A 14,300-nucleotide genomic window follows, 5' to 3' on the forward strand; every position below is an offset into this window, starting at 1 on the left:
AGTAAAGTTCAAGACCGATCTAGAACTCAGATTTTTAGTGATAAGCATTCCTAGGTAATTAATACTCTCCTTAACTGGAATTTTACATATAGACATCATTTTACATCTCTTCACAGCCATTATTTCACACTTATTCACATTCAGACGGAGACCAGAAGCCGAAGAGAATACATGAATCACATCCAAGGCAAGAGGAATTTGAGAAGAGTTCTTCAAAAAGAGCGTTGTCTCGTCAGCCAGTTGGCTGGTGGTTATTTCTCTGTCTAATATAGAGATCCCCTTGTGTGGTGTTCGGGTCTGTGGGACCCGTTTTCATTTTTTATTGAAATAAAAATGATACAATTAATAAATTTTTCAAACTGAGACTCACTGACTTTGGCTCATTTTCTGGGAAGAACATATATCAGAATACATATTTAATGACCACACACCATACACCCCCTCTACACATTTCTATTACATATAAGATGTCCGGGTCCACTGGACCCGGGGCCAATAGAAGTGTGGAAATTGATGTTCTGTGTACCACACACACACACACACACACACACACTCACACACACACACACACACACACACACACACACACACACACACACACACACACACACACACACACACACACACACACACACACACACACACACACAACTTTTATGTTAAAATACTGAACAGATGTTTACCTTATCCCAATAAACATCTGTTCAGTATTTTAACATAAAAGTGTTTGATTGTGAGGCATTAAAAGCCCCAAAATGCAACGGGTCCATAAGACCCACAAACGCTGGCTGCATACTTGCCAACCCGCCCGGATTTTGCGGGACACTCCCGAAATTCAGCGCCTCTCCCGAAAACCTCCCGGGACAAATTTTCTCCCGAAAATCTCCCGAAGTTCAGGCGGAGCTGGAAGCCACGCCCCCTGCAACTCCATGCGGACCTGAGTGACCCCCCACCTCCCGAAATCGGAGGTCTCAAGGTTGGCAAGTATGGCTGGCTGAGTAACAACAATATGAACAGTACACAAGGGTTAAACGACTAGTTTTTATATGAACCGATAACAATTGGGTGGCTAACAAAAATAAATATGGAGAAATAGCATCGAGAGGAGCCAGATGAGGTGGTTCGGGCATCTGGTCAGGATGCCACCCGAGCGCCTCCCTAAGGAGGTGTTTAGGGCATGTCCGACCGGTAGGAGGCCACGAGGAAGACCCAGGACACGTTGGGAAGACTATGTCTCCCGGCTGGCCTGGGAACGCCTCGGGATCCCCCGGGAGGAGCTAGACGAAGTGGCTGGGGAGAGGGAAGTCTGGGCTTCCCTGCTTAGGCTGCTGCCCCCGCGACCCGACCTCGGATAAGCGGAAGAAGATGGATGGATGGATGGAGGACATCCTTGTCGTATCCCACGTTTTAATTCGAACCTTGGAGCTGTGCGCTGTTCCTTTAAGTACCGGAAAAAAATACTTATGACGTCAGCCGTAAGACCTGCTCTGATTGGCCGACGGGCTGCCTGGCTGGCCCTCGGAAAAGTGAAGTCTTCGCTGTCACCGCCGCTTAACTTTCCTCGCTGCTTTTGTTCCACGTCACAGTGCGCCTCCGCGAGAGACGTGTTCCGGGAATGTTTACGAGAGATATATCCGCAAAGTTCCATTAGTGGGTTTTTGAGGGGGGACCGGCGTGCGGCTGCCACTACCGGAGATGGACAAGCTAACTCCTAGCTGACGTGATAGCCTAAAAGTCATAGGTCAAGAATAGGAGCTATGCTAACAGCTAACTAGCTTAGCATCCCGTCGGCGAACCGAGGGATTTTGTCAAAAGGAGCCCGGCCGCTGCTGCGTCTCCCCCGGCGGCCTTGTTGCGACACAGTCGGTCGAAGAAGACCCTGCCTTGAAAACGAGACCATTCAACCTAAGCGGGTGATCCGAACAGAATGCTGTCGAACGCTCAGAACCAGCCGCTCTTCCCCAACCCGGCCGGGCAGCAGAACCCCGCGGGTCAGTTTCTGCCCTTCTTGAGCCGACCCACCTTGCAGATCAAGAGGAACGCCATCATAGACGACTACAAGGTGACCAGTCAGGTTCTGGGGCTGGGCATCAATGGCAAGGTGCTGGAAATCTTCCAGAGGAAGACCGGGGACAAGTACGCCTTAAAGGTAAGCTCCTTGGTTGTATCTAATAACCTTTACTCCGTATAAGTCAACTAAAAAAAATGGAAGCCGGTTGTTTTTATCTCGCTTTCTTCCTGCTTGAACTGTCAGAACTTTCCAAAGTAAGAAGTTTATGGCCACCAAGTCCAAAAATAAAAAAATCTGACATGGTATTTATCATCTGGTACAAAAATAATCGATATATTTGTCGGGCCGGATGTCCCATATTATGGCATCGATTGGTTTAAAACTGCATTTTTTTTATTTGTTTCTTTTTTTATGCATTCTAAGATGTAAATAAACGCTAGCAAAAGGTGGTTAATAATGCAGGTAATGGAGACGCGATCTATAAAGCGCCCTAAAACACCCTGTCAACATTTTATATACATCCATCCATCCATTTCCTACCGCTTTTCCCTTTTGGGATCTTGGGGGGTGCTGGAGCCTATCTCAGCTGCATTCGGGCGGAAGGCGGGGTACACCCTGGACAAGTGGCCACCTCATCGCAGCATTTTATATACATGCTGTAACTATATATATGTTATGTAGTAACAGGCACATTCATAATAAAAAGTTAAAGTTCCAATGATTGTCACACACACACTAGGTGTGGCCCTTGATCACCCCCTGGGAGGCGAGGGGAGCAGTGGGCAGCAGCGTTGGCCGTCCCTGAGAATCATTTTTGGTGACTTAACCCCCAATTCTAACCCTTGATGCGGAGTGCCAAGCAGGGAGGTAATGGGTCCTATTTTTATAGTCTTTGGTAGGGCTGGGCGATATATCGATATACTCGATATATCGCGGGTATGTCTCTGTGCGATATAGAAAAGGACTATATCGTGATATTCGAGTATATGTTCTCATGCAGTTGCTTTTAGCTGCTGGCATTACACTACAGGCTCTTCCCACTCTTTCTTGTCTGTCCTTCTCACAGACAGCAAGCGCACCTTCTTACATACGTCACATACTGTCACGTCATACGTCACATACGTATACGCCCTCGCGGAGCAGAGAGGTAGCAGCATGGGTAACGTTAGCTGTGATGCTAGCGGAGTGGTGCGAGCGGTAATACGAGAGAAAGAAGGTGCGAATCTGGTAACAAATGAAGGAGGAATTAATTCCCAAGAAAAACAGCAGGGGGTCCATCGTCTGGCGGTGGTTTGGCTTCAAGTCGGAATATGTCGAACAGACATCTGTAATTTGTCAAGTGTGGGGAAAAAGCATTGCTACAAAAAGTAGCATTACTGCTAATATGTAGCATCATTTGAAAAGTCACCTGCTAGAGAATGAAGAGTGCTTACTCTGCATGTCAACATCTCCGTTCGGTGCCACACACCCACACCATCTAAATGCAGAGGCAAACATTTCCAGATCAACACAGTATGAAAAAAATAGTCAACAACAAAAGGAGATAACGTCCACAGTAAACTACCACATAGCGAAGGACGTACACAATTTGATTTCCTATTATGCAGCTCATTTTTATTTGACACTTATTGAAATATCTTGTGTGACATCATGCACAAAAGTGCACTTTATTTTTTTTTATAAACTATTGTAGTGGCGTTCTGTACAAAACGTGTACTTTAATTAGTGTTATGATATGTCATCTTAGTGACATCATGCACAAAAGTGCACTAATAGCTTGTTTTAAAATGACTCTGACAATTTTGCACTTTCTGTTTTGGAAAAGACATGAATGTTTGTGCCACTGCTTAATAACTGTTTAATAAATACACTTTTGCTAAATTGACTTAGTTGTGATTTCCCTCTCTGCATGAAAGTTTAAAAGTAGCATATATTAATGCAGTATGAACAGGAATGTTTTAATGTAGACACATAGAATCATCATACTGCTGTGATTATATGTATCAAGTGTTCATTCAAGGCTAAGGCAAAATATCGAGATATATATCGTGTATCGTGATATGGCCTAAAAATATCGAGATATTAGAAAAAGGCCATATCGCCCAGCCCTAGTCTTTGGTTTGACTCGGCCGGGGTTTGAACTCACAACTACTGATCTAACATGAAATATTAAACGTATATTGTGACCTTCGTCTGGTACTGCTTATCAACAATAATCGATATATTTGTCAGGCCGAATGTCCCATATTATGTTATCGATTGGTTTAAAACTGCACTTTTTTTTATTTGTTTCTTTTTCTATACATTCTAAGTTGTAAATAAACGCTAGCAAAAGGTGATTAATAACGCAGGTAATGGAGATGCGATCTATAAAGCGCTCTAAAACACCCTGTCAACATTTTATATACATGCTGTAAGTATATATGTTATGTAGTAACAGGCACATTCTTAATAACATGAAATATAAAACGTATATTGTGATCTTCGTCTGGTACTGCTTATCAAAAATAATCAATATATTTGTCAGGTCGAGTGTCCCATGTTATGACATCGATTGGTTTAAAACTGCACTTTTTTTAAATTAGTTTCTTTTTCTATGCATTCTGAGTTGTAAATAAACACTAGCAAAAGGTGGCTAATAATGCAGGTAATGGAGATGCGATCTGTAAAGCGCTCTACAACCCCCTGTCAACATTTTATATACATGCTGTAACTATATATGTTATGTAGTAACAGGCACATTCATAATAACATGAAATATTAAACGTATTTTGATCTTCGTCTGGTACCGCTTATCAAAAATAATCAATATATTTGTCAGGGCGAATGTCCCATATTATGGCATAGATTGGTATAAAACCTGCACTTTTTATATTTGTTTCTTTTTTTATGCATTCTAAATTGTAAATAAACGCTAGCAAAAGGTGGCTAATAATGCAGGTAATGGAGATGCGATCTATAAAGCGCTCTAAAACACCCTGTCAACATTTTATATACATGCTGTAACTATATATGTTATGTAGTAACAGGAAAATTCATAATAATATTAAATATTAAACGTATTTTGATCTTCGTCTGGTACTGCTTAACAAAAACAATCGATATATTTGTTGGGCCGCAATGTAATGCATCATGAAACAACTGGAAATACAGTTGTTTCATTACAGCATGTCCGAAAAGGAGTAGGAAGAAGTTGAGCTTATTTAATCCTACCCCTTTTCATACCATAGCAATTGTATCCCATTTCCTTGTTCTCTGTAACAAAACAGTGAACTAATATAAAATATACCATAGTAAAGTAAAAAAATATTAAATACATAAATAATCTTTATCTCAAGATGTTCATTGTAATTATTGTTCTGTGTACTTTGTGAACACTTGTAGTTTGAAGAGTCTCTTAAACTGAATCATATTGGTGCTTTGTTTGATTTCTTTGCTTATTCCATTCCATAATTTAATTCCACATACGGATATGCTAAAGGTTTTAAGTGTTGTATGAGCATACAAATGTTTTAAATTAGATTTTTCTCTAAGGTTGTATTTCTCCTCTTTTGTTGAGAAGAACTGTTGTACATTCTTGGCTAGCAGGTTATAGTTTGCTTTGTACGTCATTTTAGCTGTTTGCAAATGCACTAAATCGTTGAATATTGAACGTATTTTGATCTTTAAGCATTACAGCATCACAATGTTCGTTATTTCATACAACAGCAACAACTAATCATGTCAGATTTAGGCCCTGTCTACATTAAGCTGGATAACCCCTTAAACGAATAATTATTCAGCCTAAGCCCCGTTTCAGCCACACTAAACCATCGTTTAAGGTTCCCCTCCTTGGATACTTTTTTACATGGGTAAGTGAGCCGTGTATTTCTGGAATCTCCAACTTTTAGCTTTGTATGGACTCATCGATTGTTTACGAACTGAGTTCGGAGAGGAAGTGACGCCAGAAAGACCGTGCCCCACACAGGAAGTGACGTCAGAAAGACCGCGCCCCACACAGGAAGTGACGTCAGAAAGAACGTGCTACAGCCAGCTTCATAACAAACGCTTGTGGAAATCAGACATCAATACCTTAAGAGAAGGAAACGCGCGATTGCAGCTATTTGGGATACAACACATCTCAGACGGCAACATAGCAGTTGAGCGACGGGTTTGGATAAGCCCTGGAAGAACGGCAGCCTGGTGGGATATGTTAGTCAAAAAGTGTGTTGTGCCACAGGAACGGCAAGAGAACTTTTGAATGTCCAGGTCAGCTGTGATTCTACTTAGCGAAAAACTTTGTCCATTTGTCAAAGGGGAGACAACGAGAATGCGGGCTCCCGTGGACGAGGGAGTACTACAGAAAACAGCGAATGCATTTGGAGTGGCAAAGCAGACTATCAGTTATTGTCCGCAATGTATGTCGAGCGATTACTCAACGTCTAGTTTTGTACTCCATAACTATTGTGAAGCCATGAAGTGGTTGCGACCGTCAAGTACGACCGCCAATTTCAGCCTACAAGCACAGTGTCCTGACCAGATATCTAGATCCCTAGATTGATTGTTGTAAAATGTTCTTTATCACATTGTTTACTTTTACCGGTACATGTCCATTAAAGATATGATTCATGTATGATGGCTCAGGTGTGATTCACTACAGTAGGGCTAGTCTAACAGCTGCTGATTTTGAGTCATGCAAGCAAGGTCTACTGTTGAAAGAAATGTGGCAATAGGCTACATTGAAACACAGTGTAAGGATACACTTCCAGGTCAGAGGTGACTATGACGCCCGCATTCTTTTTCCGCGCATGCGTACTAGGTCGGGTTGCGCCGGTGGACGGAGGGCGGAGGGGTCTTAAATGGTGGCATTGTTGTGTGTGTATGGACAAAGATATGGTTAGGTTGGATCATACTTGCCAACCCTCCCGATTTTCCCGGGAGAGTCCCGAATTTCAGTGCCCCTCCCGAAAATCTCCCGGAGCCACCATTCTCACGAATTTCTCCAGATTTCCACCCGGACAACAGTATTGCTACACCATCCTTCACTGGGCGCCGTTTCCGGCCGGACAATAATAACAACCACGTGTAGAGGAGTGTTATGTGTAAATAAGTGAACATTGAAATTCAAGTATTTCTTTTTTCTTTTTTTGTGTGTGTGTGTGTGTGTATACATGTGTGTATATATATTTATATATATATATATATATATATATTATATATATATATATATATATATATATATATGTATATATATATATATATATATTAGGGCTGCAACTAATGATCAATTTGATAATCGATTAATCTGTCGATTATTACTTTGATCAACTTGCCAAATAAAACAAGGAAAATGTTACAAAAATGCACACTTTTGACACCCCTGCTATAGATATTAAAAAATTAAATCTGATAAATCTATGGATAAAAAGCAGAGCCTGGCGACGCATGCGCGTTTATCACAACTCTCTCGCTCTCTCTGTCTCTCCCCCTCCCTCACCAATGCTGCTGCGCTCCTTCACAATTAGTTTTGTTTTTAACCTTCTTAAACCTGAACGTACATTGAAAATACACGCAACCCTAACTCAAAATGCCGGACATTTGAGGCATTTAAGAAACACCACCCGGACAGCTCTGCAAAGGAGGACATGTCCGGTGAAAAGAGGACGTATGGTCAGGACCTAGCCCGATCGGTTTCACTGGACATGTCCTCTTTTGCTAGCATGCTAGCAGCTAGCGGGCTACGATAGACAGACCATACGTCCGCTTTTCACCGGACATGTCCTCTTTTGCGGAGCTGTCAGGGCGGAGTTTCTTAAATACCTCAAATGTCCGGCATTTTGAGTATTGTTTACACAACGTGCAGTACGCTACTTAATATGTCCGTGTGGAAACTTGTTCGGCCCCTCCGCACCGAAACCCCCGTACCGAAACGGTTCGATACAAATACACGTACCGTTACACTCCTATTATTTTGATTATTGTTTCTCAACTGTTTGTAAATGTTGCAGTTTATAAATAAAGGTTTAAAAAACCCCAAAACGTAACCTCTGCGCATGCGCATAGCATAGATCCAACGAATCGATGACTAAATTAATCGCCAACTATTTTTATAATCGATTTAAATCGATTTAATCGATTAGGTGTTGCAGCCATAATATATATATATATATATATATATATAGTCATCGATTCGTTGGATCTACGCTATGCACATGCGCGGAGGCAATTTTTTATTATTATTATTTTTTTAATTTTTTTTTTTTTTTTAATAAACCTTTATTTATAAACTGCAACATATACAAACAGCTGAGAAACAATAATCAACATAAGTATGGTGCCAGTGTGCTGTTTTCTTTCAATAAAATACTGGAAAGGATAGAAATGTAGTTTGTCTCCTTTATCTGATTATTCATCGATTAATCGAAGTAATAATCGACAGATTAATCGATTATCAAATTAATCGTTCGTTGCAGCCCTAATATATATAAAATGACCCCCAGCGGGCCTTTTGAATATCTCCCTAATTCTGAGGTCTCAAGGTTGGCAAGTATGGGTTTGATATAGCCTGGATTAGTGTAGAAGGGGCCTTAATAGCATAGGTTTTTATTTATCCCACGATGGGGACATTTTTACATACAGTAAAGGAAGTAAAACCTATTGAGGAACAAAAAAAATGCAATAAATACTACATATTGCACACAAATATGTATAGATAAAAGATAAAGTAAAACAACTACTTTGGGATAAATGATGATCCAGAAACTATTCTTTTTAGCCTGAATATAGGTTGAGCTGCAAGTTTTAGATACTGAGTAATGAACCGATCTAACTATAGTGAAACTCTAACCCCAGATTGCCACTGGATGCGGAACAGCGCCGCCACGGAGGCGAACACTTTGCGTTTGAATTCAAGTCAGTGTGTTCAGTTTCTACTGCTGCAGAACGGCACCGACGTGGCGGTGATGTTTCGCATTCCAAGGCTAAATATAGACAGAGCTTCTATTTTTGCCGGTCGCCGCAACACGGCGGTTACATTTTGCTAAAATCTGCTGGTGTTGGACAGGAAGTCATTGACAAACACAAAATACATTCTGGTTTACTTTCAAAATAAAATACTCCGATTACACTGTAAAATGTGGAGCTGAAATCAACTTGTCAAAGGTTTTCACACGTAATTTCACCACGTTGACACAAAAAGACGAGGACATGCTGTTTCCTGATGTCCAAAATTAAAGAATCATATACCGTATTTTTTCCGACCATAAGGCGCACTGCCGATGAGTGAGTCTATTCAGGTCTCTTTTCATACATAAAGTGCACTCAATTTTAAGGTGCATTAAAGGGGTCATATTATGATTATTTTTCTACATGTAAAAGACTTCCTTGTGGTCTACATAACATGTAATGGTGGTCCTTTGGTCAAAATGTTGCATAGATTATGTTTTACAGATCACTTTTAAGCCGCTTTCTGACCGTCTCTTCAGGATGCGCCGTTTTGTGGGCGTTTTTATTTACGTGCCTCCACTACCACAGCGTCTTCTCTTTGTCATCTTTGTTGCACCGTTAGTTTTTAGCACTTCCATAGCGAGTCTACTGACAGTTATAAGTTGGAACTGTATGTTACTTTATATTATAAATGGTAACAGCAGAATATAAATGCCCGATAACAAGAAGATAGAGAAAAAAAAGGAGCTTATTGACTACGGCGCGGACTTCAATGGCGGCCGCGTGCACATTTTTGGGATATGCAGATGCAAAATACACGTCAGCAGGTACTAATGGGTAAGAAAAGTTGTTTTTGCATAATGTTGCGAAACAAAAAGCCTAATATGTGCCATTTTGGGGTCCTTATACACACACACCATAATAATACCGTATGTTGAAGCACAGTACGACTGACTATGGTAGCCGTAATGCTCTGACAATCCATCAAGCGGTGTGGCTTTGTAGCTTACCAAAGTCGTACTAAAACATTTTGACAACTTTATGAGTGCCGTGTGTAATGTTCTATATTCTCAATGAAACATCAACGTTTTGGTGTTGCTTTACTAACGTAATTTATTGAAAAGGCGTCAACCTCCAGTCCACACGTACCTCTTATGTGTGACTGCCATCTACTGGTCACACTTATCATTACACCATGTACCAAATAAAATCGCTTCGAGGTCGGTAAGCACAACGGTAATTAATCCGTACATTAGGCGCACCAGGTTATAAGGCGCATTGTCAGTTTTTGAGAAAACAAAAAGTATTTTAAGTGCGCCTTATAGTCTGAGAAATACAGTGCAGGCATATCCCAGACAGCTATCTGGGGGGCCTGTGTCGAATACAAGCTGATACAGAAGCCAGTGAAGCAGGGGAGTGTGTGTGCGACAAAGTGTTTGTGGTTTGCTTTCACTAAAACTCTCCTTATCACGTGATTATGCGTGAATTCACGAGATCCCGTAAAAGGCTGTGATAATTCGCTGAACAGCAGAGCAGTGGGGATTGCCGGGTTGCAGATGGCGGCGCCATTCTGCATCCAGTGGAAATTTGGGGTACTCATGTAGCAGTATTGCTAAGTGCTAAACAAGAAATACAAACTAGGCACATAATAAAACAAACACTTACCGGTACTGTAAAATGTCCGCTGTCACTGGGATAAAGACTGATGGGATCTTTCAGCGCAAGGCCTGTGTTCCCCGTTCACTCTAATCCTCATTTTTTAGTTAAAAAAAATGCAGTTCCCCTTTAATGAACACAAGGTGAAGAATAGGAAGTGACCCCCACATACATTTTCTGTGAGGGTTTCTTTGTGGAACAAGTTTAGAAATCCCTGTCTTAGGTGACTAAAAGGAGGACCGTCGTTATTTGGAGTCCACAGCTGAACAAAATATGAAACTGGTAGGATTTCTCAATGGGTCCAGGCCGCATCTACAACCACCTATGACATGATCAAAGTATGTCAAGTATTCTGATGGTGAAATAGTTACAGCTCCATAAACATCACAAACATGTTTGCTGTGTGACACTCTTTTAGCAGGAACTCAAGATGGGTCAATGATTGGCAAATGTTACATGCTAATACAGGGGTGGTCCAGGCAGCCTGCTGTTTTGTAGTTTTTTTTACAAGTTGTTTTTTCCTTGTAGCTTTGCTTATAGTTGGTAGAAAAATCTATTGCGCAAATACAAATGATGAGTACGTCTGTGTGAAAACATCCTGTACGGTGGTTTTAAAGCTACATGTGACTCCTATAACTGGGTCACTGTTCTCTTTTATATGTCCTCCTTTTTGAACTGTTGAACTGCCGGTCCCCTCAAGTCAAATATTTAGACAATATTGGAACTTAGAGAATATGAATTGCAGGCCTCGAATTTGAACTTTTTAAGGTCAAGGCAAGTGTTGCCTTAAAAGAGGGCTCCTATTTTAGGGCACCAAGACAAACAATATTTTCTTTCGAGGCAGGGGCTCCAAAGCATGCATGCATGTTTTTTTAAATTAATTATTAATATCAATTTGTCAGCTTTTTGTCATTACATGATGCCTTTATCTCTATTTTTACATTTTTGATAGAGGGAGGTATGTTTTTTATTATCTATTTATTTTTTAAGTTATGTACATTCATATGTACATGTAGATGCTGTATCGGGACAGATCCATTAAGTGCTTGAGCAGAAATATGTTGTATAGGAATTAACTATACACAATAACAATTTAACAAAATGCTGTGTCACATGAACAGTTTTTAAAGTAATAATTTGTGACATGAAAAAAACACAAGTAATGTAAAAAAAACATGGTGTTTACTTTTTGATATCAATATAAAACTCAGAGCAATTTGACTCATGAAGATGAAGTCTAATAAACAAGCTTTCTTCTTCTCCAACAACACCTCCTTGTTGTTCAGTGCAACAGTTTGGCCAACGAAAATAAAGAGTGACACCTCTCACATCGAATACACAATCTTCACAGCTTGCGTTCAATTCGATTAGAGGACAAAACATTTGAGCTAGTATTGATGTTATTTGAACACTGATACAGTTTGCAGTTAAATAAAGGACGAGTGAACATCCCAGTAAACCAACTACAGACTTTATTAACAAGTTGTGACAACGTTCACGACACATCGCTTGCTGCATGTTTCCTCACGTCATTAACTCTCAGTCACAGCAGCTGATGGACACTGTATTGAGAAAATAAAAGCAACATCAAATAGTTTTCTTCTTCGCTGTATACTTTTAGTGTGGGGACAAGTGTGTCTGTCTCCAATATTGTCCACACCTGTCGCCATCTAAACACAGCAGTGCGCTCTTAAACGCACGGCTGGAAGCATGGGAAAATGACGTTAAACCAAGTGCTTGGCTCCAATTACTCCGAGGGGATATCGCCGTAGCAAAGTTTGTGTAGTTTGTCCGCCATGATTATAAAGCCAAACAACGATAGTGCGCAAAAATACATTAATAAATTATTGGTTTTCGGTAAGTAAAAAATTAGAAGATATTACTAACTGTCAGGGCAGCACGGTGGGAGAGAGGGGTTAGTGCGTCTGCCTCACAATACGAAGGTCCTGAGTAGGGATGTCCCGATCCAGGTTTTTGCACTTCCGATCCGATACCGATATTGTTTTTGCACTTCCGATCCGATACCGATACTGACCGATACCGATACTGACCGATACTGGCCTATCCGAGCATGTATTAAAGTTTAAAGTTATTTAGCCTACTTAGTTGTCAGAATCATGTTGAAAAGGGTTTTAGTACTCTTGATAACAACTAGCCAGCTGAATTAGGGGAGTTTGAATAATACACAATGGTTGGTAACAAGAAACTGACCTGTTTATTCAAGGATAAACACAAAATAGACAAAATTATACATGACAAACAGAAATGGCATCATTGAAACTAGGGGTGGGCGATATGGCCTTTTTTTAATATTGCGATGTTTTAAGGCCATATTGCGATACACGATATATATCTCGATATTTTGCCTTAGCCTTGAATGAACACTTGATGCATATATTCACAGCAGTATGATGATTCTATGTGTTTTGATTGATTGATTGAGACTTTTATTAGTAGGTTGCACAGTGAAGTACATATTCCGTACAATTGACCACTAAATGGTAACACCCGAATAAGTTTTACAACTTGTTTAAGTCTATGTGTTTTGATTGATTGATTGAGACTTTTATTAGTAGGTTGCACAGTGAAGTACATATTCCGTACAATTGACCACTAAATGGTAACACCCGAATAAGTTTTACAACTTGTTTAAGTCGGGGTCCACTTAATTGATTCATGATACAGATATATACAATCAGATATATACTATCATCACAATACAGTCATCACACAAGATAATCACATTGAATTATTTACATTATTTATAATCCAGGGTGTGGAGGGGGGCGCCGGATGTAAGTGTCAAAAAGACAGCCAAAAGAGTTTGATATGATAATAAATCTAAAGTTAAAATATATGGTAGAAATGCACCCATTTGCAGGAAATGTAGTCTTGATTTTCAAAATTTTATTTCAAGGCTTGCATGTCTACATTAAAACATTCTTCTTCATACTGCATTAATATATGCTACTTTTAAACTTTCATGCAGAGAAGGAAATCACAACTAAAAAAATCACTAATTTTTTCATACGGTGTTGATGTGGAAATGTTTGCCTCGGCATTTTGATGGTGTGGGCGTGTGGCACCGAATGGAGATAAGCGTCTCGACAGACGTTACAATATTTGAACAATGATGACGAAAACTGTTTTCTCTGTCGTGTCCGTGTGTCGAAAATTGTTATGCGCTTATTTTTTTATTTGATTTTGTGCGTGGCATATAATTGCTATGCGCAGAGGACGCTTGAGCTGTGCGCAATTGCACAGGCGCGCACCTTAGAGGGAACGTTGGTCACACGGCTGCGCTAGCATCACAGCTAACGTTAGCCATGCTGCTACCTCTCTGCTGGTAGAGGGCGTATACGTATGTGACGTATGACATGACAGTATGTGACGTATTATGTGACGTATGACGTGACAGTATGTGACGTGTGTAAGAAGGTGCGCTTGCTGTCTGTGAGAGGAAGACACAGAAAAGAGTGAGAAGAGCCTGTCGTGTAATGCCAGCAGCTAAAAGCAACTGTGTGAGAATCCACAGACTTGTGGATGTGTTGAAGGTGTGCTGGAAAATGCGAAACGGAAATTAGGGAGCAGCAGAAAAGTGGAATGTATTATTTAAATCGGTGCGTTGGAAAACACGGACCGGAGTTTTTTTTCAAACTGGATCTGGATCGGCATTTTCCCATGCCTTGCCGATACGCATTTTTCGGCA

At 40.5% G+C, this 14,300-nt stretch overlaps 1 protein-coding gene across 1 annotated transcript in view; it reads left to right on the top strand.

Moving 5' to 3' along the window:
- Nucleotides 1-1,502: 1,502 nt before the first annotated feature.
- mapkapk2a (MAPK activated protein kinase 2a) overlaps nucleotides 1,503-14,300 on the top strand; it is a 61,320-nt gene continuing 48,522 nt past the window's right edge. Inside the window, exon 1 of the mRNA XM_061984838.1 lies at nucleotides 1,503-2,149. Coding sequence (XP_061840822.1) covers nucleotides 1,928-2,149 — 222 coding nt within the window. The 5' untranslated portion in view covers nucleotides 1,503-1,927. The remainder of the gene's footprint in view (nucleotides 2,150-14,300) is intronic.

This window comes from Nerophis lumbriciformis, linkage group LG23, assembly GCF_033978685.3.
Source record: "Nerophis lumbriciformis linkage group LG23, RoL_Nlum_v2.1, whole genome shotgun sequence".
NCBI lineage: Eukaryota > Metazoa > Chordata > Actinopteri > Syngnathiformes > Syngnathidae > Nerophis > Nerophis lumbriciformis.